We start from the raw sequence: 25,762 nt of genomic DNA, 5'->3' as shown, positions 1-25,762 counted from the left end.
AAAACACAGAAGAAAGCTCCTAAATCCTCCTCCATTCAATTCTCCAAGTCGAGTGAAGCGGTTCAGCAACAAGGTGCTGCAGTTCTGGAAACCACAACGGGGTACTTGAAGAAAAAAGTTCCAAAAACAAGAAAAACCAGAGCAGGGATCGACTCAAAACCAGATCAAGACGGGAAAGGACACAAGAAGCGGCTTGTAGGAAAGGAAACGGAGCCGTTAAAGCCGGTTTGTCCAGTTAGGAGACGCCAGACAACACGCGGACGCCGCCTCCAGTTTGAACAAGAAACAAAACCAGCGAAGACGACACAGAGAAGAAAGAGAACTAAGGGACTTCGATGAGGTCTCATGAAGACCGGATCTGTTCGAGTTGCTCCATCAATTTATATTCAAAGCATCCAGTTACGAGATGCTGGGGGGAAATAAATACATTAAACTGGATTTAAAATAATTCACTTTATTGTTGATGTAAACAATATTGACAAAAAGATGCAAGAACTGCAACATTTCCATCGATTAATCTTCAGCATTGACAGTAGCCTGCATTATTTTCCACACAGTTTCCCTTCACAAAGTCAGAGTAAAAAAAAAAATAAAATAAAATAAAATAAAAAAAAAATTAAAAAAAAATCCAATAAATAACATTTTTTGGCTTTAAACCTTCATCAGCTGTGAAACATCACAATACAAAGAATTATTACACGTTATTAAAAAGGCAGATCAATAAACACCATTATTCATGCTTGCAAACATACAAATACCTGATTTTTCACACAAACACGATTCACGTAAACATCGGCTTGTCAGCGTCTGTGCAAGTAATGCTAGTTTAAAAACAAAAGGTACAAAAATATTTTTTTCATTGCCATTAACTAAAGCAAGGAGACTCCTGCATCAAACAGTCTCATGCAGTCTTCTTGTAGTGGAGGGATCCGTTGCCGTTAGGTGTGACTTCGTTGTTGTTCACAGCCTTTCCGTTGGTTAGCGGCGAGAACGGCGGCCGAGAGCCCGCCGCCCCGGCCTGCAGGTATTCGCTCGCCACTCTACGGTAGGTCGGGTGGGACGTCAGCACATGAAGCAGATTTTCTGTAGACACAATAATTACTAGGGGTGGGAAAATCAAATCGAAAAATCGGGATTTTTGCTTCACAATTTTAAAATAGATTTTTTGTCAAAAATTAATTTTTTTAATCAAATAAAAATCAATTATAAAAGTTCTGTAATTTTTATTGTTTTTATTGATCTTTTTACTTGTCTTCTTGGGCATTATAGCACCAGAATGATGGTCTGGATACTATGTTGTTTTTTTCCCTAATAGAAATCAAGAAAAAAGAACCTGTATACTTTTTTTTTTGTTTGTTTTTAAATCTACAAAAATCAGTAATATTGAAGAATTGTGAGAATCGCAATTTAAATTGAATTGGCACCCAAAAAATTGAAGTCGAATCTAAATCAGGACAAAAGCATATTGTCATGCCCTAATAATTACTCAGTTTCCATCTGAAAGCTTTTCTGTGAGCCTAATATGACATCATAAATTTGCAGCTGAAAACGGAGCGATTTCCTGCTTTTGTTCTCACTCTCACATGCAAGTTGTTTTGGATAAAAGTGTCTACTAAATTACTGTAGAATAAAACAGAGTATTTGTTAATTGAGTTTTGTCATCCTGCAAAAATAATCTGCCAAAAGTATATAAAAACTAGAAAAAAGCACTCAGAGCGCAGATTTCGCAAAGCATATTGTGATTAACACCCAACATAACTTCAAAGTGATCCAGAATCCAGGATCTCTTCCAGATCTCCACCAAAATGTAATAATTTGTTCCTTGTGGCACCCCCAACATATTCCAAAGATTTAATATAAATCCATCCATAACTTTTTGAGTAATGTTGCTAACAGACAACAACATAACCTCCTTGGCGGAGGTGAAAATGAAGTTTGTGAAAGTGCAGAGAAGGATTTGCAAGGTGAAAGAGGTGATTTAGAGAGAAGGAGGGTCCACAGCACCTGCCGCTCCAGTCGTGGCCTCGGCTTATCATACCGAGACGACCCCTATCTGTCTTTAAAAAATAAAACATCTACTCCCCATGAAGAGCCTGCTTGTTGGGCAGGACAGGAAGCCATCGGACAGTTTGATTACTCACCATCCAATAAGAAATGTGGAACTTCAGGCTTTTATTTTTGCAGGATGAACAAGCTTGACTTACAAATATAAACTATCATTGAAATTATTTGCAAACATTCATCTAAAATATTCATGACTTTGATGAGTCTATATATTTAAACATCCTTTAGGTGTGACTTTAAACAAAGTTGAGATCCCGTCATTAAGGCTGGTCGGTATAGATTTCATCTTAGTGTCTCCAGGGGAGACCAAATAAAAAGCACGGAAAAGCTGCATCTCTTTCCTGTGTGATCAAGCACTGGTTTCCATCTAGTAGCCAAACATGTACCAGCTGGTGGCACCTCATCTTACCGAGGACGCACCATAAACCTTCACATCGCCACACATCAGACACCAAACATAAATAAAATCTCACCCTCAGTAAGCCGGCCCTGACTGGAGGCTTCCGCGTAAAGTGCAGCGGTGCCATGTTGAGGGAAACCCAGCAGCGCCCCCATGAGGCCTGACAGCTCCTCTGAGGTCAGGCTGCCTCTTCCCTCCCTGTCAAACATCTGCAACAAGCAACACAATCAGGTCAAACTGCAGGTAGTTTCTTCATGCAGACAAGAGGTCTTTCAAAAGCTACGATATGACATTTAGTAAAACATGACAAACAAACATGTAATTCATAAAAAACAAACACTATCTTCCTGCCAAAAGAAGCTCAACATCAGAAGGACTTACAGTGAAAGCAGTGTGAAGAAGAGACTCAAAGCTGACGGATCCAGTAAAGGCAGAAACACTCAGGTACACCTGCCTGAGATCCACGGTTTCATCCTGAAGACCGACACAAACAAGAGATTTCATCTTTTCATGTCATCAGACACTGAAATGTGACGTATTCCAGCTACAGCACAAATTATAACAGTTGCTCTTTGCTTATTTTAGTGAAGCTTTAATGTATAGTTAAAGTTAAAATATGGTTGGTCAGTCTAATTTAATTTAATATGCAAGTCCAGAAGGGCAAGAAATAATCTAGCTTTTTTCACAAATCCTTTATTCGTTCTGCATCGATCCTCTCAGATCAGACAGAAACAAGCGAACAGAGAAAGCTCCGCCCTACGTCCTGCCTGCAGGCTGCATCTGATTGGCCAACTGCTTGAAGTAGTTTAACTGAATGGCGAAGGTGGGCGTGGCTTTCTCCTCATGTACACAACCTAGAGAAGTCGACCAATCCCTGAGCCCCCCCCCCGGGATGCGACTAAAATTTCAAGATAGAAAAAACTCTAAAAACCAATCGTTTCTGTCGCTATGGAAACCGAACGTAGACAATGGAAAACTTAAACGATTTTTGGTGATTAAAAACGGCGCTGCTTATATGTCTGAAGAGTATTCAGCACCATATCACTGTAGAAAGCTCAGAAATCTAGAAATGGCGTCATAGAGCCGCTTTAACTTTGGATTTCTGTTGAAGCTGAACTTCGGTGTTTTCCTGGAACAAGTGGTTGCCAATATTTATCTTTTAATGGTCAATTAAACTCCCAGTTAGCCAACATATCCTCAGTCAATCCCAACAGCTGCTCAAAGCACTGAAGATGTTTAAACAAAATGTTTTCTTTGGACAGTAAACACTCACATTAAGCAAGTCTGAATGTTTTCTCTACTGAATATTGGATTCTTTAACAGTGACTGACCGCAGCTGATGTTTACGACTGGTAGCATGATAAACGAGCCATCAAAACCCAGAAGATGCTCAGCGTTTTGTTTACACGAGCAGAGGAAGAGAAATGACTGCACCTTGGAGGAGAACAGGCCACAGATATGGACAGCGACTTGCTTATCAGTCAGGGAGAGGATAGAGGCGAGCTCCTCTGCAGTGGCCTTTGACCCCTGAGCTTCAGCTTGACACCTGTCAATCATTCTGTTCAGTGCAGCTTCCACCTCATGTGCTCCTAGACTGAAGGTCCAAGAGGGGGGGGGGGGAAGGACAATGAGGAGGAGAAAACTACAGCAGCAAGGGTGTTTATTAAAGTCATTTGGTCGAATTTACCCATTTTTATTCAGCAGCAGCAACGTTTCCTTGGCAGGAGACTCCAGTGGAAGAGTGAGACCACCTAGTTTACACGCAGGACATCGACCCTCCATCACGTAGTCTGTAGCTGGAACGCCCAGGGCCCTGAACAGAAATGACTGTCTTCGTAAAGACTCCAGCAATGAGGATAAGGCTTGTTACTACGTGGCTGCAGGGCTCCATCAGGATGAGTAGTTTCAGTTCTGTGGGACGCTGAATTTAACTTAGTCATGAACCAAAGCTCAGAGCTGAAAAATGCCAGCCATGCAGTGATGTATGCAAACTGGTGACTCACGCTGAACATGTAGATACAGCCAAGTGCAAAAGCCACACCTGCAAGCCTTTCATAACTCCCCACATCTGGTGTGACGAGTTTATGAATGATGCAAACCCCCCTTTCTTTATAAAAGGAGTTCATTTGACCATTTCTGTGCTTTGGCAAACATTTAAAGAAACGTGACTCGTTTCTTACTTGGCCATGAGCTTCTGCACATTGTCTGCGTACAGGCTGGGGTCGTCCTTCTCTTCCTGGGAGGGGTTGTACACTGGCAGGAACTACAGCACAATGAGAGGGGACAGAGGTTCAAAGCCACAGCTACATACCAGTAAGGAGAAAACAGATGAGAAAAATAATCTTTCATAATATCTGCAAATTCTGCTTTTATCCCAGAGAGAAGTTATTATCTTTTTAATGCCATTTTAAATAAATATAGAACTAATCAAATATATGATCTCTGCATACACTAAGGCTAGGAGATATGGATTACACATCATGAAGGGAATTATTTTTGACACCATACCTTGATAATCTTTTAAAAAAGACAAGGAAATAAAAAGTAGTAACGACAGCCTCATCCGCCGGGCAGCAAGACTCTCTTACAGTCATTTATATTACATATTATACATATTATAGTACATTACTGTACTAACAGAACAACTCCAACTTGGCTAAGCGGCATGCAGCCCGGGTGTGGGAGGAGTTCGGCGAGGCCATGGAGAACGACTTCCGGACAGCTTCGAAGCGATTCTGGTCCACCACCCTGCGACTCCGGGGGGGGAAGCAGTGCTCCCCTCAGTGCTGACCTCAACTCGGGACGTTGTGGGTCGGTGGAGGGAATACTTCGAAGACCTCCTCAATCCTACCAACACGTCTTCCGATGAGGAAGCAGAGCTGGGGGACTCAGGGGTGGACTCTCCTATCTCTGGGGCTGAAGTCGCTGAGGTGGTTAAAAAGCTCCTTGGCGGCAAGGCCCCGGGGGTGGACGAGATCCACCTGGAGTTCCTTAAGGCTCTGGGTGCTGTGGGGCTGTCCTGGCTGACACGCCTCTGCAGAGTTGGCAAATGTGGCTGGGGAGAGGGAAGTCTGGGCTTCCCTGCTTGGGCTGCGGCCCCCGCAACCCCATCCCGGATCAGCGGTAGAAGATGGATGGATGGAAGGTAAACTGATGTTTTGGGTTATTAGCAGCTGTATAAAACTGTGATAACCTACAACTGAGAGAAGGATGGCATCCTCCGTGGTATGACGCGCTACTGTTCAGCAACATTGCATTGTTTCTTTCACGCCCTTTCATGTCTAAGTGACTTTAATACGGTTTGTTTCAGGTTGACCAGCGGGTGCATCTTTACAGTCTGGGTTGGAGCTGCAGCTCAACTCATGCTGCACAGTGAAGGGTGGGGAAAGGGTGGGTTGCACTCCAACTTGAGGAAGGAAGTCAAACAGCAATGTTGGGCTACAGCCAAGGAAAGAAATACTGCAATTTGAGGCCTTTTATTTCTGACATGAACTTTAAAGATGAAAGATATTGCCTAGTTCTACAATATCTCATGTATACTCACAAAAAGTTAGGAACATTCAGCTTACTGTGTGTCAGAATGTACCTAAAAAGTACAATAACCTTTAAAAGATTAACTTAGTCTTTTTCTAAACTTTTCAATGTAAATGCACATTTCTTCAGTGTTTATTGCAGAACGTGCCATTCTCAAACAAAGCAACAAAAAAGAATTAACAATTAAATGTTTGGCTTTAATAACTTACCTAAACGTAGCTGAAACCTTGTGTAAGTAGTGTATACATTGATACAGCTGAAAAACCCCAGACATACTCTGGATTTTATGACATTTAAGATTAATTTGTTTTAATTGTACACACCCTGAACGTACGGCTTCAGGTGGTGAAGACGAAATAAACCTCACCTCAACGGTCATGTTGGTGTAGAGCTGGGAAGTGGTGTGCCACAGTGCTTCTGTCCTGATGGATACAAACGGTACATTTCAGTTTCTAGGTTCATATGTTGGTAGTTACCACGACTACCACAGAAAACTCACATTTAAACTGATTTCCAATAATCTTGTGTGGAGGATTTACAATAAAGCTCTGTTTGTAGCAGTGAAGACATAAACCAGACACACACAGATACCACAAGACCCCAAAATGTAAACAAAAGAGAGGGTCTGGACTGACTGAACCCAGTTATAAGTTCAGAAGTTAAAAGCTCTTATCGCTGGGAGAAAGAATGAATAAACAGAGAGGGCTCAGAGCTCTAATGAACATTTTGGTGAAATTGGTACATTTTATCTTGCTGGATTTGTTCACACTTATGTTCAAATAAATGACTTAATTCCACGTCTGATATGAATATTTTCAGACATAAATAAATTACGCTTCATCAGACGGATACATTTCTATCAGCTGCTTTCAAATACAAACCTTTTCATGCATCATTTGATCATAATTAGAGTCACTCCGCAGCCGATCCTCAGATGTTACTGATGAAGGTGAACTTCCAGATATTTGGATTTAATTTAGAAAATAATCATTTTAAATAAAAATGGGTAACTTGTTGACATTAAATATAAACAATGATTACCTCACAAAAAAAACAAACAGACCTTTTCTAACCTAATGTGATAGGCCAAAGAATCGCTAAGTCATAATTAACATGACATGTTCATAGTTTGTGGTTCTCTTAAGCAAAAGGCGTTCCAAAAAAAGTGTGACTAAATTTTTCACGCTGACACAAAAATCCTGATATTCCAGTATAACTGAGCCTCCCTGACAGAACCCCACCCAGCAGCAGAGAACAAAAACACACACTAGTCCCTCTACAAGTCGTGTGCTTTTATGATGGCCAGTGTGTAATAAAAGCGGTGAAAACTCACCAGGCTGTTCCTTTATACGTCCAGCGAACGGTATCCTGAGGGAGGGTCAGAGCATGACAAATCAAACCATCATAAAAAGTATGTTTCATAAAAAAAACACTCTTAGAAAAAGAGGGAGTGTTTTTACAGCGTGTACACACTAACAGGTATGCAAACAGTCAAGTGAGATTCAGACATGCAGCGACAGACGGTTAAAAAAAGCAGGTGTGTCCGAAGCAAGGAAAGCAACAAGGAAGCAGCGAAGGACACTGGATTAGTGATGCTACTGCAGACTGAACAGCTTCAAAAAACATTGATACTATAAAGCTTAAATACTTATCTTTTCATATAAATTGTGTAATATTTATCAGTTCTCTAAAAAGGACAGGTCATTTAGATTTCTCTTTTTATATAAAATCACCTCTAACAATAATACAAACGCAGGATTTAGAGCTTAAATTCAGTCCTGCAGCTCATTTATTTTGTTTCCTGCTGAGATTGTGTTTGTTTTATCCAAAGTGTGCTTTAGTCAGCATCAATGTAAAGTGCGCTCTATAAATTACCTGAACATATGGGCGATGACCTACTTCTGCATGCGGAACTTAAAAAGGGACGATATCTGTGCAGTGCCAACGTGATGAAGCATAACGGCGTTGAACGTTTGGGATTTATTGGAATAGACATAAAAATAAATTAAAAGTAACTCTTACTGGCGTCGTCTATTTGGTGAAGATGCGCTTCATATTTTACATCTTAAACTACTTTTTTTTTTTTTAAAATGATAAAGCCACAGTCACTCTGAGACACACCTAAAGCCAGCCTGAGTGGGCACCTTCAATATGAACCATCGACTTGTTCTGCACAAAGCGAGCCGCCATGTGGCGTTAGCGACTTCTGATGTGTATGCACCTAAAATACTGCGGCAGTACAAAAAAAAAAAAAAAAAAAACAATGAAAGAAAAAAAAAAAAGGAAAAATGGTGTGAAAAATACATCAGAAAAATCGGCTTATTTTTAAATGCCTTTAGTTGAGTCCAAATTTAAGATTATTCCCCACTGAAAGCTAAATTTAGAATAAATTTTACTCAGCTTCTACAATCCAGCATCACATGTTGCTTTGCGTTAAGAAAGCTCCTCACATGTCTGATTCAGACTATTGCTGGGTTTGATTGGACGTAGCATCAATGTCACAAAAAGTGGACGGAGGTCAGGAAGTAAAAGCACAAAACCTCGTTTCCCTCTGCTGACTCGGAGACAAAATGCCTGAATCCTGTGCTATATACGGTTAGTGCTGCCGCTCCAATCAGGAGGAAGATAAATGTTTCTTTTTTGTCCTGAAGTCGCGCCTCACAGAGTTAATAAAAACTAAATATTTACAGAAAAAAGAAAAAACTAAAGAGCAGAAACGGACAATGGCATTTTGCAGCGGCTACTTTCTTCTCAGCGAGAGGAAGGGACACTTCATCCGGTCCAGACATGCAGTATGACTTCACATCAACATTTAGCTTCAGAGGCTAAATAAATTATTTACAATAGATCCAAGCATGTAAAAATAACAGCACTTCACTCATTGGCATTAGCATAGTATTATTATTATAAACAAATAAATATGATTATTAATTAAAAACAAGACGACAACTGTTTAAAGCTTCTTTGGATCCTAGATGGTTGGTCCAACCTAAAACAAAATAATTGTCAGTTTCTAGGCTTTTGGAGGCTTTCATTTGGCTGCAGTATATCATGAAGTCTGTCAATCACATCAGGCCTTCACACACCGGGACCGATGCAAATAAACACGATATTACGAGTAATTCACATGGGAATTATTGATGTTTCCGTCTATTCACACCAAGCGCGAAGTGAAATGGTGAATAAATTATTAAAATTCTAGGATAAAACTAAGAAAGGTGGATTCCACTTAAAGCCATAACAACAGTGTGCTGATGCTGCGAAGAAAAACCAAAATAAGGCGCTGGCTTCATGCTGTTTTAGGAAAGAAGGAGAACTTTGGGACTTTAATACAACAAGACCACGGTAACTTCAGGAGGTCTGTGGGACAGTCGGAGGATCTACTTTAGCAGCTCTCTGCGTGCTTTAAGAAGCAGAGAATAAATGATAAAGACGTTCGGCCATGACTATACAAAGTTTGAATGAAATGGCAGCAAAAATTAAAAGAATTAAAAAATTAAATTTAAATTAAAATGTTTACTGACTTCATTTTTTTTTTCTCTTGGGTTATATTGTTGTTTATAACGGTTTTTACTGTGTTTTACCTGTTGTCCTGACAGTATTTTCTTTTAAACCAAAGATATTTTTTATTGATATCATTGGTATGAATACTTTTAACTTGATTTTAATTTTGTTCATTACTTTGGTCAATGGAGGTTGTGTTAAGCTACATAAATAAAATTTGAATTGAATTTGAAAATGACACCTGCACAATCGAGAGGGTCTTGGTTGCAGACTGGAGAATGAGGCGGGGTTGGATGTCAAACTCCGCCCCATCAACATTTTGATTGGATTAACCCTAACCACACCCATTTGACATGACCAACTCCGCCCAATATTCACGCCCGCCCCATTCTCCTGGCTGGGGTGATTGGCACAACTTGCAACTGGTGATTTATCAGTCCACACACCTTCTCCGATTGGTCAAGTATGCATCTGTCAGATGAGATTATTAAAAAAAAAATCCACAAAACATCTGTTTGACAAAATAATACTCGCAAACTTAGCTGGTTGGGATTTCGTTACTGATGTGAACGTTCACATTGACTTTGGACTGATCCGATAAATACCGCAACGCGAATTATTCAGATGAAATATTTGGAGTCGGTGTGTTTATTAAGGCTGGTTTATTAAAAATTATTCTAAATTTACGTGTGTTTTTCTGCCATATCGTGTTTGCACCAGCCAATTGAACTGCTAACCGTGCTCGCCGTCATGTATCGCACTGCGTTTTGAAGTGGAGCAAAAACACTTCCAGCCCCCCTCTAACTTTCACACATCTTTTCAGCTTTCACCTGAATGAAACTCAGTAATAATGAAAATGGAAGCCACTGATGTTACGTAAGCCACAGGTGTCAAACTCCAGACCTGGAGGGCCGCTATCCTGAAGGTTTTTCTGTGTCTCCACGCTCCGACCCACCTGACCGAAACTAAAAAAAAATTGGCTGACAAGAAGCTGCTGGATCCATTCGATTTGAATCGGCTGTGTTGGTAGAGGGAAACAACAAAAACCTGCCGGATCCCGGCCCTCCAGCACTGGAGTTTGACACCCCTGACATAAGCCATATATGGAGGGATGTATCCTGACAGAAAGCAGCTAACAACCCTCCTCCCAGCTCATTTGACTTACCAGTTTGTTTGGGTAATGCAACAGAACTGGTTGGACAGGGACTCCAGCAAGAAAGGCACCTGATGACAGAGCGGAAGAAGACAGGAATGACAAAAAGCAGCTCCTTGGAGGAAGGTGTAGTTAATTATTAAGCCACAACTCCCACACCTCTGTCAACACTCATTCCCACACGATGTGTGTAAACAGCATTCAGGCTAATCTGGTCTTGCCATCAGGAGAAACAATGAAGGAAAGGCATGACACGTGTGCTGTTTATACATGTGCATGTTTTGGGGACGTTTCACTGCAGAAACTCACCAGGCTTGAATTTTAGGAGACCTTGGCCATTAGTTGTCGTTCCCTCAGGAAACATTAGCATCTAGACAAGAATCAGGAAATGAGGCCTCTAGTTGCACGAACAGGTGAAATTACAGCCACTGCGATGGCATCAACAGGCTGATTTATGAAGCTGTCACAGGCTGCAAAACTGATGGAAATTTGCTTTTAAACCAATTCAGTTCAATGGTTGCATTTTGTTTTTTTTCCCCTTTCTGGAGAAGACGTCTTTCAAGCATTGTACGGCACATCTTACCTGTGGCCAGTAGCCATTAGAGGTCAGCCTCTCGTTGAGCTGAGATACCGCCTTCTTCCTGGACTCTGGGTCCTTCCTGTTCACGAGCACAGCCTGGTTAAACTCCAGCAGAGCTGAAACATAACGAAATATAAATTAAATCAAAATTGTTACAGAAGAACAAGATCGGAGCCAAACACAGGAAACGAGCAGAATAAGAGGACCAAGGAAAAAGAAAGCAGGAAGTACCAGAGCAGATTAGAACATTTGTTTACCTTCAGGCTTCCTTACATAATTGTATTTTCCTGCAACTTTTCTGCATCCAATAGTTTGGTTGGCATGAATAATAGGTGCACAAGCTGGGGAAAGATTTCTCATCTCCGAGTACACAGACTGAAGATGCCATGCATGCACAAGGGGGGGAAAATATCATGAAGCCAACTTTATTTACTAAGCAATACATGGTGAAGCTGTTATGGAAGCAGCATCTGATTAGAATTACTTAAACTGCATGTCTGCAGCTAAAGCAAAATCTTATTCAACCCATAGTTGTTAAAGGTTAAATTCAGGTGTGTTCTGGACTTTAGGTCTGCTGCTCGGGTCTAACGTCTAGATGTTTTCTTATATTTCATCGTTAAGGGAAAAGAGGGGCAGAGCTGCAACTAAGAGGTGAGTAGTGTGAACTTGTTGCATCATATGATGTACAAGTTAGAAATTTTCTTATTTTACACTGTGGAGCATCACTGCCAACATGTTAAATGTTACACCAGTAGTTTGATAACCACTGATGTGTCAAGTATGCACAGAAAAACTGATTTAACTTCAACTTTTACCCCCGTTTTTCTTTTTTAAAAGAAAAGTACACAAACATCCACTGAGGTACAGTCATTTACCTCCTATGACTGGCAGCTTAGTGTTCTCCAACCGCGACACCACCGTCGCCAGCTGGGTTTCACACAGGACCAGCATGTCTAGAAAGCTGCTGTGAGGTGCCACCACCAGCACCGGCGCCTCCTTCAGGTCAGCTCTACGACCCTTGACCTTCACCCAGTGGAAACCCAGCGAGAAGAACGCGGCTCTGCTCAGAAACAAGACGATGGGGTGGAAAAGCCAGCGTCTCCAACCTGTGACAGGTTGAGAGCGCTCCTCTGCAGACACGCCAGCGAATCGTAGCCAGGCGAAAGGCCACATGATGAGGAAGATTAAGGCGGTGAAGAGGACACGTAGAGGGAAGAGGATGCTGCCGAGGATGATTCCCTGCAGAATCAGAGGAAAAGATGTTATTACTGGAACATTTTAAAAGCCAGATCAGGAGGTCTATAATGCACAAAGCCGGCTTTATTTTTTGTGGTTTTATAAACACGCCAATTTTAAAACTCAAAAGGCAAAAGTTTTACAACTTCGTACCCAGTAATATGGCAACAAAGTGACATGCAGCAACCATCTGGTCCAACCACGCAGCCCAGCCCATCATCGCTGTGCAACTCTTTGGCATTTTATTAGTCATACCTGCTTATGCCAGAGAACATTTATGACTTGCCTATTTTGTTTAGTCAAAGAAGTCTGAAAGCGTCTTTGTTCCTTAATGTTTGTGTTGAATTTAAAGCTCACATGTGATCCTGAGGTTCAAAACCAAAACCACCACAAAAGGTTCTGGAAAACAGCATTTTGGAAACCAAAAACCATCACAGCAAAGAAAATGAGTCAAGAAAAGAATATAAAAAGGTTTTTTTTTTTTTTTTTTTTATAAAAATGGGTGAATTTTTTACCCTTAGGGGAGGATTTACTGAAACACACTACATATCAGGGCTACCACACACACAACATGCAAATAAATATGAAAGCGAACAGATTTTTTTAGACTGTTCGGTTTATAAAAAAAAAAGTTAAAAAATGTAGTCAATTTCCATCACTCCGGGAAATCTAAGAAATTATAACTTCAGTCAAACTTAAATTGACAAGAAAAAAAAAAACTACCACCAGTCTAATCAATGTCCAATTAGATTCAGGTGCTTGACTGAATTAATGGCTTCCTTGGCTTCTGTACAATCCATGTTTGGATTTTTTTTTTTTTTTTTAAATTATAAGCATTTATTGAGAAAGTAGCACATATTTTCCATCTCACCCTGATTCTCTGGGCTGTTGTCAGTTTCACCTCGTGGATAAACGGATGCGGATACTCGTTTATCTCCATGGCGACAGAACAAACCTTTAAAAAAAAAAAAAAAAAGGTGAACTAAAAAGGCTTTTTAAAAGCGAAAACAAGCTTAAAGAAGGGCAGAAGATTATATTTAAAAATGTTTTATATAAGTTGACAAATTTCCACTGAACGTAATTAAAAAAAAAAAAATAAGAAAAGAAAAATGTTACGTGGCAGTTGGATTTTAAAAAATTAAGCGTTAACTTTAAATGGGTAGAGTCGCGCGGTAAAAGTTTTCACGGAAAAAACGGACAAAAAAACAAAACAAAACCCCGGCATAAAGACCTTAAAAACCTTCACATGGCGAAACTGCAGCTCACGCCGGACTCTTCTACTCTTTCTTGTAGCCTCTCCTCACCTGTCCCGCCCCTTCCCAGTCCGGCAGCCCAGCCCACAGGCATACCACGCCGCTGTCGCAAGCGGACAGCCATGAATGTTGTTTGGCGAGGTGGTGACACAGAAAACACGTTTCATAAAGAGCTAAGACAGCATACAGTGATGTTTGACATTTTATATGGCTTTAGTCATTTATTTCCATGCTACACTTTATTTGGTGGGGTGGGTGCAGGATGCTACAATACCTTACTTGCAAAAACATTAACAGAAAAAACTGCACTATAAATAAAGTTTTATACACTTCATCTGGGGTTTAGGTACATTTTCCCTTGAGCTTTAGACAAGAGATGCACTTAAGCACAGTGACACTACAGTAACTGCTAATGGCTTGACTGCTTGTTGTAAGTCGACGCAGATTCAGAGTAGACGCAAAAATGCTGAATTTAATGGGCAATTTGCGGTTTTCTCTGGTACGCATGCGCATTAACCAAAAGGTATACCTTGTCAAGGGAGTCAAACCAGTCCCCAAAACCACAATGCCCTCAAATTACGCCAGAAAAGGATGGATGGATGGATGGATAGATAGATAGATAGATAGATAGATAGATAGATAGATAGTAATAACAGAAGTCTATATGCGGTGTTTAAATGAGTATTTCTTATATATGATGGGTTTCAGGGTTGCAGTGTGTGTTTTCAAAGTCACTCTGATTTTCTGATTTAAGTATACTGGTGTAACTTTCATAAAACAGTTTTAATTAAAATCTCTCTTTCTCTCTCTCTCTTGATATATATATATATATATATATATATATATATATATATATATATATATATATATATATATATGTGTGTGTGTGTGTGTGTGTGTGTGTGTGTGTGTGTGTAAATATATCATATGCATCAATTAGATTTGACTGATCTGTGATTTGTTAAATGGATAAAAAGCTTTTAAAAAGAAACAGCTTGAATCATCTCAACTCTGACATGTTTTGAAATGTTTCACCATTTTTTACACGTGAATCTACACATGAAAGTTAGAAAGAAAACATATTATTGAATAAAGCTTTATCTGTATGAAAATGACCCAAAAGTTCATTTTCAATTTCAACACAGCAGTTTTTTTTTAATTGAACATGACTGGAGGAAAACTACAGAAATTTTGAAGTAGGATATAATATTAAGTTGAAGCATTGTTTAGTTTTCCCTCTACCTCATCTCTCATGTCTGAGGAAAGGACAGGCGTGTTCTGTAAACAGAAACTGGAATGTGTCACCATTTTTCTGATTTCCAGCTCTACTGTAGTATCTCAGATTGTGTGTAGGTCCAGTCTATGTTTGGACAATCCTGTCGTCTCTGCCGTCCAATCTGTTGCTACTTGCCTGTCAGGTTCTGCCTGTGTGATACCTGATGGGCTGAAGTCCGCCTCCTGCTGAGAAGGAAAAGAGGGAAATTAAACTCTATAGGATGACAATAACCAGTGAGAGAGAAAACTCCCACAGAAAGGCTTTATTAAAACAAGCTTCTTATTTCTACGTGATGCACCTTGAACTGGTGACCTCTGACACAGAATAGCCTGATTTGACAGGAAAGATGCAGAAATTCAGAACATGTTGATCTGAAAATAAGAGATATAAAGTTACTCATATAAATATTAATGATAATGATCCTGTAATCCTTGCATACCTTTATGAATGATCCTGCATGTAGATAAACAACCATTTATAAAAGGGAAACCAGTTTTGAGGAACCAAACTTAGAGAGTTAAATGAAGATGTTTGGGTTAGTTTGATGCATCGCTCATCGATGCCTGACATAAAGGGACTCATGTAGAAATACCAGTTAACAGAGAATAAATCATGAGCACGATGCAGTTTGACATCACAAACTCTGACATCTGATTTAGATTCAAGAGGCCAGTAATCGATGCTGATTTAACCCTTTAAGGTCCTGGTCTACCATTTGGTAAAGGTAAACATGCAGACTGATTAATTTCTATTAAAAATGGAAATAAACATGTATGAACATCTCTAAAAATTGATTAGAGTATGTAAAACCATAACTGTTTGCTTTAACACAATTTCAACTAGTTGACTGTTAGGTGATTATTTCTAACTTCTTTATCTCAAAAATGTGCTAACAAAACACATTTATTCTGTTTATTCTTGTCTAAAACAACAAACAATTTTTTCTCTGGCCTTGTTAGTGTAAACATTAAAGGGTTAAAGAAGTTACAGGTCTGAGAGACAGAAGTCTTGCTTGTTTGTAGACAACCAGATCATTATTTTACTGAAGAATTTACTAATTAATTAAAAATGATTTCTTGGATTCTTTCCCCTCATTCTGCCTCCCAGGGTTTCAGTGCAGCCATGATGAAAATTACAGGCTTCTCATCTTGTAGGAGGGAAAACTTGCACAATTAATGTGTTTATTTTTATTTGTAAGTAATCATAATTATGACGTTGCTTTAATTCATACTTTTTGCAGCCTCTTGGCTTGGACTCCCTGGAAAAAAGAGGTTTTTAATCTCAATGGGACTTTCTTGGTGAAATAAAGGAAAATTATTAATAAATACTTTTCTGTCCGACTGAATAAAAGGGAAACCAGATTTAAAGGACCAAACTGTATCACACATCTATACCTGAAACAAAAATATCACAATAACAGAATAAATCACAAGCTTGATCACAATTCAGCTTGAAATCACAAACTCTGACATCTGATTTTTGATTCAAGAAGCCAGTAATTGATCCGATATCATGCTGATTTAATCCAGTAACTTTGTCTTATCAAATCAAAATGTTATATTAAACATGAAATATTGAAAGTTTCATTAATAATTCTGTTATCGTGAGATATCAAATGTACATATTAATATTAAGATCAAGCTAATATTAAGTACTGAACTGTAAAGTTAGCCATTTAATGTCAATGCAACTTTTATCTCATATTCATGGACTCGTCTTCACCGCACACGTCCTGCAGAAGAGCCAATTAGAAAACAGAATTCCCAAAACAAACATTTCACTTCAGTCGATCAGGATTTATTTTTATTTCATAGATTATTTTCACAGGGAAAGAAATAATCTGTATAAATTACACAAACCTTTAAACTAGAACAGGTGTTGCTGGTTAGCGTGCTAAAATCATGTTGACAGAATTAAACATTTTACTACAAACCAAATCAAAATGAAGAAGAAAAAAGCAGAGAGGAATAAAACCTGGACATTTTACGGACTGGTTTTTATTTTCAGATTTATTAGCAGAAAACTATTATTGAGGTTATTAACTGGTTTAAGTCTTAAGTTTATGTTGGGAAAAAAAAGACAAAAAAACTTATAAATAATCTGTTGTGAACATGTGAAGTAAATCTAAAACGGACAAATAATTACAGTAGCTGAAGAGTAGTCAAAACGATCGGCTTGATCTGATGAGGAGATCGTTGTTGTCACGGCAACCAGGGATGGAAAATGAAGGCGTGTTTTGTCTGTATGGAGGGTAAAACCTCGGCTCTAAGCCGCACAGATTCAGGACACAAAACTTAAACTTCTGAGGTCGAAATCAGGAAACAGTCAAAAGTCCGACTTCTGCACCGGTTCAGGTGTGGCAGGCGGCCTGGAGGGGATGGATATACAACAGGGGCATTCAAAGCCGGTCCTCCAGAGCTGCAGTCCTGCAGGTTTTAGATGTTTCCCTGCTCCAACACACCCAGTCTAAATGAAAAGGTTCTGTCTAATCATGTTGACCCATTAATCTGACAGGAAACATCTAAAACCTGCAGAACGTCCGCGCTGGAGGACTGACCCTGCACACCCCTGGTTTACAACCTCTGCAAATATCTGAATCCTATGTGCGTGTTTCCGGCTCCTCTTCACAACACCATCCCTCCTCCCATGATCTCCATCCTCTGGATAACAGAAAAACATGTAAAACTTCACTTAAACATGTAAAACTGGGCAAATATTACAATAAATATTAAACATACTACGGACATATATACTGTAAACCATGTCTGATTGTAGTTTAAGAGCCCAAACATTAAATGAGGGGCTCTGAATTCATTCATGTACGCCGTACATTGATCAGCATTAAGACCCTGACAGATGAAGTGAATCACACTGACTGACTCCCTTTGGGAAACGTGATGGAAGCTGCAAATAACCCGTATTGACAATAACTTTTCTTCAAGTTCTGTCTGTCTTGCACATCCCTGCCGTCAGGAGTGACTTGTGAGAAATGACCCAATTTCACCTCATTGGCCTAAAAAGCAGCTCTGTGTTCATCCAAACAGGCCCCAGTGAAAGATAATAAAATTCCTTCTTCTTGTGTTTATCTGATTTCTACTCAAGAGACTTTGACTAGATGGACTTTACAATAATAATATGTTTTTTTTTTGTTTGTTTTTTTAAATCAAACATTTTGGTTTGTGGTGTGTCTTGTGATTTTTCAGTGAAAAAAGTGTGAATTGGTTCATAAAAGGTTGAAAAACCCTGCCTTAGATTAAACTTAATCTCAGTTTTACTGTAATTTTTGCCATTTTCTGTTGCCTTTTACTGCTTTTTCAGGCTCTCTTCGCACCATCTGCGATGCTTTTAATGTTTTATGTAAAGCCCTTTGAGCCGTCTTGTAAAATTTAATTAGCCATGCTTAATGTACATAAAAAATGACCTCCTCACCCAAGTAGGAGGACACTTTGCAAGATGTTGACCTGACCCTTCAATGATTTAATCTAATGTATATCTGCCAAATGTAGCGTAAAGATTCCCAGGATTCACCCAGAGGCTCTGAGCCCGATGACCGGACTGTTTGGCAATGCGAGATGAAACCAAACCCATGCTGGGGCTGATAAATGTATTTAAGGAGTTGCGCGATTGAAATTAAAATTAAGACCTTTTTCATCAATTTCATGGGAAAATCAATTAAACATAATTAAAGACTAAACTAAACCCTAGATACACACACGTTGTTCACGTTGCTGTTCAGTTTGTTCTTTGCACCTTATAATACTGCTAGTAGTCACATTCTCACCAGGGATCAATCCAGGTCCTCGAAGACTTGGATTGGTTTTAGAAGTGTCCCAGCTGCAACACACCTGATTCAAATCAGTGTGTGTTTAGCAGACATGAGTGGAGCTTGTCTGAGTCTGAGTCAGAAGTTTTCCAGCAGGGTCACTGGTCCTCGAGGACCAGGACTGGTACTCCCCTGTCAACCTGTCATTTTAAGACGGGTGTGTACTGCCCCCTACTGGCCTAAAGCATGTAATACGGCACATTCAGGTACAAGACATCAAACTCTAAACAAGAAAAGGTTGATTTATTATGTAACAAACACCTGAAATGACATTTTTATCACTCCTGTGAGGGCTGTCTCTCTGCTGAACTCTATTTATTATCTACTTTATTTATTATCATTTTATTTATTAAATTATATATTTTATTATATCATATTATTTTTTTATTATTAACTATTTTTTTCATTTCATTTAATATCCAATTCCACTAGTGTTAAGGTATAAAACCTGTGCATACCATCTGTTATTATGTTAATAGCTTCTGCCAACACTGGATGTATATTTAAAGCCCATCTGTATTTAATGTTCATAGTATTTAAATCAGTATACTGTGACAACTTTAATGCCACAGCAGTAAAATACTTGTACATACTGCAGATAATATATACTTGTTGCTTACTGCACTCCTGTTAGATGCCATCTGCGTTTTGTTGCATTGTACTTGTACATGTGTAATGACAATAAAGTTGAATCTAATCTTTTTATGATGTAACTAAATTTCTTCATCTGACTTCCAGAATGAAACATTTTTCTGTAAGTTTTTTTGGCTTTTGACCTTACCTGAGGCGGTTCTATGAAAGCCAGCCAGTCGGACGAATGCGTCGGAAGCAGTCCCATCGACTGACATTTGTAGATGGCCAGCGCTGATCCGAGAAGGTTACCGATCAGGTAGACGAGTCCCTGGAGCCACTGCTGGCTGGAGCTCTCCAGCAGCTTGAAGGCTGAGACACAGGAGGACAAACACACCAATCAGCCGGAAATAAACACAAAAGAACTTGGTAAAAACACTGAAAGATAAGCTAATAATCGCTAACTTCATACTCACTGGCAGACATGGACATGAGTGCTTGTATGGGCCTCCAGGCCATCATGCAGACCATCATGATGGGGAAGATGGAGATGGTGTTACCTGACATGTACATGATGAACAGATTCATGGGGATCTGTTTGAGGGGTCCGAGTGCGACATCCCAGCAGCGCTTTTCAGAGAGAGAGGGACAGACGTCGTCACTTAGCAGCAGATGTGTCTCGTCCTTCTCCTCTCAAGCTGGATTATACTCACACTGTTAACGTCATTTATTTTATTTTGAATGAATGAAAAAGAAAAAATCTTTCTAAATTGCATCATCAGATCAAAGTATGAAGCAGCTTGAAAAAGGAGCGGGAAGAAGAACGGAGTTTCTTTGCTATTAGGTCCGGACGCTCCATGCACCTCCTCTAATCCTCACATGCACACCTGCTTCCCACGATTATGCAAAGTACTCCCTTATGATTGGTCAACTTTTGAATGATGTGTTTACGTGTTTTTATTTCCCTTATAACAAAAACATTTATCTTTTAAGCTGTTCAGGATGTTGTTCCACTATAAAAGCTGGCTTTCCAGAGAAATTGCATATAACGAACAGTGAGATGTCATTTCTTTGCTGGCGTAAGAAACAAAAAAGGGTCGGGAGTAGCAGTTCCTGTTGTCTTTCTGTCCTCTTCCCCCCACACAGCAGAGGCAGATGGCTGCCTGTCCTTGAGCCGGGTTCTGCCGGAGGTTTCCTTCCTGTTAAAAGGGAGTTTTTTTCCTTCCCACCGTCGCCTCATGCTTGCTCAGGATGTTAGATTGACTTGGAGCCTCCAACTCAATCTGTTGGTTTCCTTATATAGGCTATTATGAATTGGCTTTCATTACATTTTTTTCCTGTCTGTACAGCATCATGAGATGGCATTGCCGTGATTTGACGCTATATGAATATAGTTTAATAGAATTGAACAAGAAGGGACATTTCTTCATATGTTTTGGTCATGTGATGCACTATTACCAAGCTGACGTCTCATTGTTTAGGTATAACTGTCCCTTTGTCTCCACGTTTATGTCTTTTGGGAACTAGTGTGTCTGATAAGTGGAATAAATATCAACGTACATATATAGACGTTGCATTGTTGGCAGCTTGGAAATGTATAACTTTGACGTGGAAAGAACCTAAACCTCCAGAATTGCCTCATTGGAGGAATGAGCTCTCAAGCTATCTTACACCTGACAGGATTTATTATAAGAAACAAAAGCAGATCCTCAGATTTTTTTAAATCTCATATAGAATATGATTTTAAGAATTTTCTCAAGCCAATCTGAGGCGTGGTGTTAATACTAAGAGTTGTGTGTAATGTAATGTTTTTGTTTCTTTTATTTGATGTCATTTGTTTGACTGGAGGAGTAAAGATGTTTGACATTTTGTGTATCATTTATTTATAACCCTCTGGTGACTAAAAATAAAATAAAAAAAATAAAAGCTGGCTTTCAAAGAACATTTTTGCTTCGTGGAATAAAACAATCCCCTCTGAAGACCCCTGTTGTGGTTTGGTTTGCACTCTAAAACAATTATAACTTGACATAAAGTTGCTTACTTTGATGGGGTAACTTACACATTCCGGTGTAGCAGCTATAGTTAAATAAGCTCAAGTTTTATGCATCTATACACGACGTTTACAACTTTTTTGAGTGTTTCATTATTATGATGAGTAAACGTCTCCATTCAATAATCTACACCACGCCTCTTCAAACGACGGTCCGTGGGCCACATGCCGGCCAGAACAAACCATGTGGCCCAGCTTATGTAAAAGAATAAAGATATTAATAACGAACCATCAGTCCTTCCTACGCTGATTAAGTAGCCTACAATCCTACAGTTGTGCAGACCATGAATGCAACGCCTGGTTGCCTAGCAACATTAACCCCAGCACGTGTTGTGTTTTGAAGATGTAAAAGTAGCGCTAACAAGCATGTCGCTCTATGTCCCAAAACTCAAAATTAACAACAAAAACAGCAGATTTAACCCCTTATGGACTGATAAGTATTTGTTTGTTTTGCCGTCGCATTCGAGCTCCAAACCGATGAGTTTAATATGCAATGAGTGGCAGTGTTTAAAGATTATGATGTGGGGAGGCAACACATTGAGAAGTTTAGTTTGATATGACCTTTTTAAGTTAAAAGTTTGGACAGAAAAAGGTTCTGACTGGAATTTTCATTATTTTATTTTGTGCGTCTGCCCTTGTCATGTGGGACTGAATTTAAAAGAAAAAAAAAGTTAAAAAAAACTATTGATTTAAACTATTGATTTATTACTGATTTATTTTCCCTCACTTTATTTACCGGCTCTGATCTTTTTTTTCTTTGAAAGTCTGGCCCACCTGAATATCTAATTGAGTAGCTCTGATCTACACGGTGCAATAATCCTACCTGCATAAATATATAAGTGACTTTCATGTAGTTATTTACAGTGTTGAGGCATCCCACCTTCACACATTACCACCTGTGATGTGATTTCTTACATACAGATCATCATTTTGTGTAATTATCATCAAACCACATACATGCAAATGAATGATTTTACATTGTGGTAAACTACTTTTTCATTGCTCAGCTCTGAATTGTGTGAAAAATGTGTTCTGGGTACCACAGATCCACAGATAAATGAATAAAATTCAGCCTGGGGTGGGATATTTTGACAAGGTAGCACATTTAGACAGAACACTGGACCTCCTGTACACAGACCCCGCACAAGTTTAAATCCAGATTTATTTCATATTTAAGCTGTACATTAAATTTTTCATACGCACACATGCTCTTTCTTTCCTGCTTCAGCTGAAGTTAAGCTGGTCTGGTGCAACAGTGATGTGTGATTGTGTTGAAGTCAAAGATGTTTCTGAACTTGATCACTTGGTTTTCTGTATTGTAAGACTGTAGTATCAGTTTATACAGGCTTGGATTGACCCTTTTCTGTGGATTTGTGCTCAAAATATTCTGAAGAAAGCATATTTTTATCATTATAAATGTGGAAGGTGCTTATTGTCAAGCAAATGATTTATCCCTATTCATGTTTTTAATCAATTGTAAAATCATTCTTTAAAAAAAAAGAAAAAAAAAAAAAAGAAGGTAAATTAACAAACAGCTGTTTAAAAAATTTTAAATTCCCAAAACACACATGCAAAAAAAAGAGAAAAATAAAGTATTTTCTACAGAAAGCTGTCAAAAACAAGCGCAGGTGAATGTTTCCTCACCTTCTCGACCAGGTTCTTGTCCGTCTCCTGGATGCTGGTGTCTGGAACGGGTTTTTCAGAGTAGCCGATGGGGTAAACAACATCTCCCTGACCACTCTGCCGATCACGGCTCCTACCACACAGAAAGCATCGCAAATAGTTTCAGTTCAACTTTATTCAGTTTATGTCAGTGCTAAAGAACGGAAAGAATCATAAAACACAAACTGATGAGGGGAAACAACGTAAAATTGGCATCATAAAGCTCTCTGCAGCTACTGTAAAACCTGCATTAAACGTTTCAGAAGGATTGTTTAATGACCCAGAATGACGGATGTATTGATGTGAAAGCTGGTTGTTATAGACCTCTAAGCAAAATGTGTGAATTATGTTTGCTGTGCTTTTATTTGGACATATACTGACAGAAAATATAAGGATGGAGCAAAGAAATCATCAGCCATAGTCAGATTAAAAAGTGACGTCTCTGGTAGTATTCCCACTATGTTTAGTGTGATATTCCTAAAACAAGTGTGTGTTTCTGCCGACCTTGTGTTGCCCAAACTCAGCTCCAGAGCCCACTTCATCCTCCGGGCCCCGCTACCTCCTCTTGTGGACAAAGCTCCTCCTCCTTGTCCCCCTGGCGACGCCATAGCAACAAACTTCCCTGCTTGACCTCTGAGACAGAAAGCAGCTGTAGAGATAAAAACAGGCTCTTTAGTGTTACAGCAGATTATTAGTAAAACAAGAAAAATTTGTGCCAATTTACAGCAGATATCTGATAAATTTCCAATATGAAGTGTAGACTGATTATGTAAGTGCTACTTTAAAAAGCTTTTGTGTTTTGTTTTTTTTTAAAACAATCAGGCTTGAATACACTTTACTTAAAGGAAAGCACCGTATCTTGGCTTTAATTTAGATGCCATGACTGACGTTTCTTGTAACTTTCTGGTCATAGACACATCTATTTTAAGTCTAGGTCTGAGAGACATGATAGGTCATGCAACTTAATTTCAAATGATTTAAATGCCGAGGTGACTATGAAAAAAAAACCCTAGAAATTACTTACATTTCTGATATATGTATGTGTAAACATTGACATTACTTCGCTGTTATGTCTTTTTAGCACAACTGTATATCTATCTGCAAAAATATGTTATCCTTGTGCTAAAAAAAAAAAAAAAAAAAAGAATTTGTCAAGATGACATGTTTATTCTATCTTATCTCGACAAAACAATTATATCTGTACAAACTACCAGTCAAAAGTGCATTGATTATATATATATATATATATATATATATATATATATATATATATATATATATACATACATACACACACACACACACACACACACACACACACACACACACACACACACACACACACACAGAGAGAGAGAGAGAGAGAGAGAGAGAGAGAGAGAGAGAGAGAGAGAGAGAGAGAGAGAGAGAGAGAGAGATAGATAGATAGATAGATAGATAGATAGATAGATAGATAGACAGATAGATATGGTAATGTGATCCCTGATAGTCTACAAAGCAGTTTGGGATTAAAAGACTACAGAAAAAAGAAACATCTGCGGTAAATTTAAACAGAAAATGTGTTGACGAAGCCAGATCTTCCTGTCACTTGACGCACCTTGGGCATTACGTAGAACATATTTAAGACAAAACACCACCACATAAAGCTTTACTTACCCTATAGAAACATTCAAACGACTGCTGTTACTTTATTTTTAATTTTTAAAATCGATAAAATCTGCAAACACGTAGAACCAAAGAAGTGTAGCAGTCGACAATTGCTCACTCCGGGGCCCGTAGTGATGACGCATTACGTTGCTAACGCCGCAGACGGATCGAGACGGACGTCTGTATGTACGTAGACGTCGGGTGAGAGACGTGCTCTATGATGTCTAGCTGTATGGGACGTAGCGGCAGTCAATAATTCAAATAAATACCACCGTGAAAGATGATTTCTTCAGAGCGAACAGCTTAATGTGTGCACGAATGAAATGTAGCGGGAATGTAGCAAAACAATATTAATTCAGAATTTGAGAGTTACGTCTTATCGTTCAATGCAAATAGTACATTTGTTGACAGGGCCGGATTAAAAGTGCACAGGGCCCTGGGCCCAGTGTTTCAGGGACCCCCTTTCCCACTGCAACATTGTGTGCAAGGTTTAATGTGTGAATGATAAAAAGGAAGATAGATAAAATGATCAATTTGTAAGGGGTGGGGACTTAATTTAGATTGTATTTATCAATAAGAGAATAAAGTTTGGTAGCTTGGGCATTTTTAATTAATTTTAAGCTTTTGTAAAATAGATTGAGTTCATGTTTCAAGGCTTTCCATGTTGGGGGGATTTTATGAACCACATTTATGTATGTAAAATTTGGCAAAAATGATAATATTGTTAATCGCGACATTGTGAAAATTGTGAATAATAGTGTCGGAGCCATTTTTTATGAAGAGTTGTATATATTGTTTGAGCACTAGAAGGCAGCACAGTACATTTATGGTCACAACCTATTTAACTAGGAACTTTTGTGCGGGTGATAGGTGTCGCTTGTATGAAGGTGAACACAGTTTTTTGACCTTTCATTGTCATGCATGTTCATTATTTTCTTACATCATCTGTAGACAATATACTGACAATCGTCGCTAACGGATTGGTTTTATGATGCACATGGTGGACAAAA

The 25,762-nt window shown here is 39.0% G+C and overlaps 2 protein-coding genes across 3 annotated transcripts; both read right to left on the bottom strand.

Moving 5' to 3' along the window:
* Positions 1–901: 901 nt before the first annotated feature.
* lpcat4 (lysophosphatidylcholine acyltransferase 4) lies at positions 902–13,411 on the bottom strand (the record flags this gene model as incomplete). Its single annotated transcript, XM_079257747.1, has 13 exons — positions 902–1,083; positions 2,538–2,673; positions 2,846–2,938; positions 3,899–4,058; positions 4,152–4,277; positions 4,645–4,727; positions 6,366–6,420; positions 7,332–7,366; positions 10,668–10,726; positions 10,965–11,025; positions 11,239–11,351; positions 12,111–12,474; positions 13,343–13,411. 13 exons carry the CDS (start codon positions 13,409–13,411, stop codon positions 902–904), a joined length of 1,536 nt encoding a protein of 511 aa, XP_079113873.1.
* A 3,377-nt stretch (positions 13,412–16,788) lies between these two features.
* Positions 16,789–24,901, bottom strand: emc4 (ER membrane protein complex subunit 4). Of its 2 annotated transcripts, XM_079258055.1 has the most exons (7): positions 24,762–24,901; positions 23,610–23,754; positions 23,088–23,199; positions 19,870–20,023; positions 19,605–19,765; positions 17,581–17,660; positions 16,789–17,368 (listed from the first exon to the last, which is right to left on the bottom strand). In XM_079258055.1, exons 2-6 carry the CDS (start codon positions 23,711–23,713, stop codon positions 17,625–17,627), a joined length of 567 nt encoding a protein of 188 aa, XP_079114181.1. In that variant the 5' UTR covers positions 23,714–23,754; positions 24,762–24,901; the 3' UTR covers positions 16,789–17,368; positions 17,581–17,624. The 2 variants fall into 2 exon arrangements, with proteins under 2 accessions (XP_079114181.1, XP_079114180.1); XM_079258054.1 differs by having other exon boundaries at positions 16,789–17,660.
* Between the last annotated feature and the right edge of the window lie 861 nt (positions 24,902–25,762).

Source organism: Telmatherina bonti (assembly GCF_933228915.1).
Source record: "Telmatherina bonti genome assembly, chromosome: 18".
In the NCBI taxonomy this organism is placed as follows: domain Eukaryota; kingdom Metazoa; phylum Chordata; class Actinopteri; order Atheriniformes; family Telmatherinidae; genus Telmatherina; species Telmatherina bonti.
This window is presented reverse-complemented; position numbering and strand designations above follow the sequence as displayed.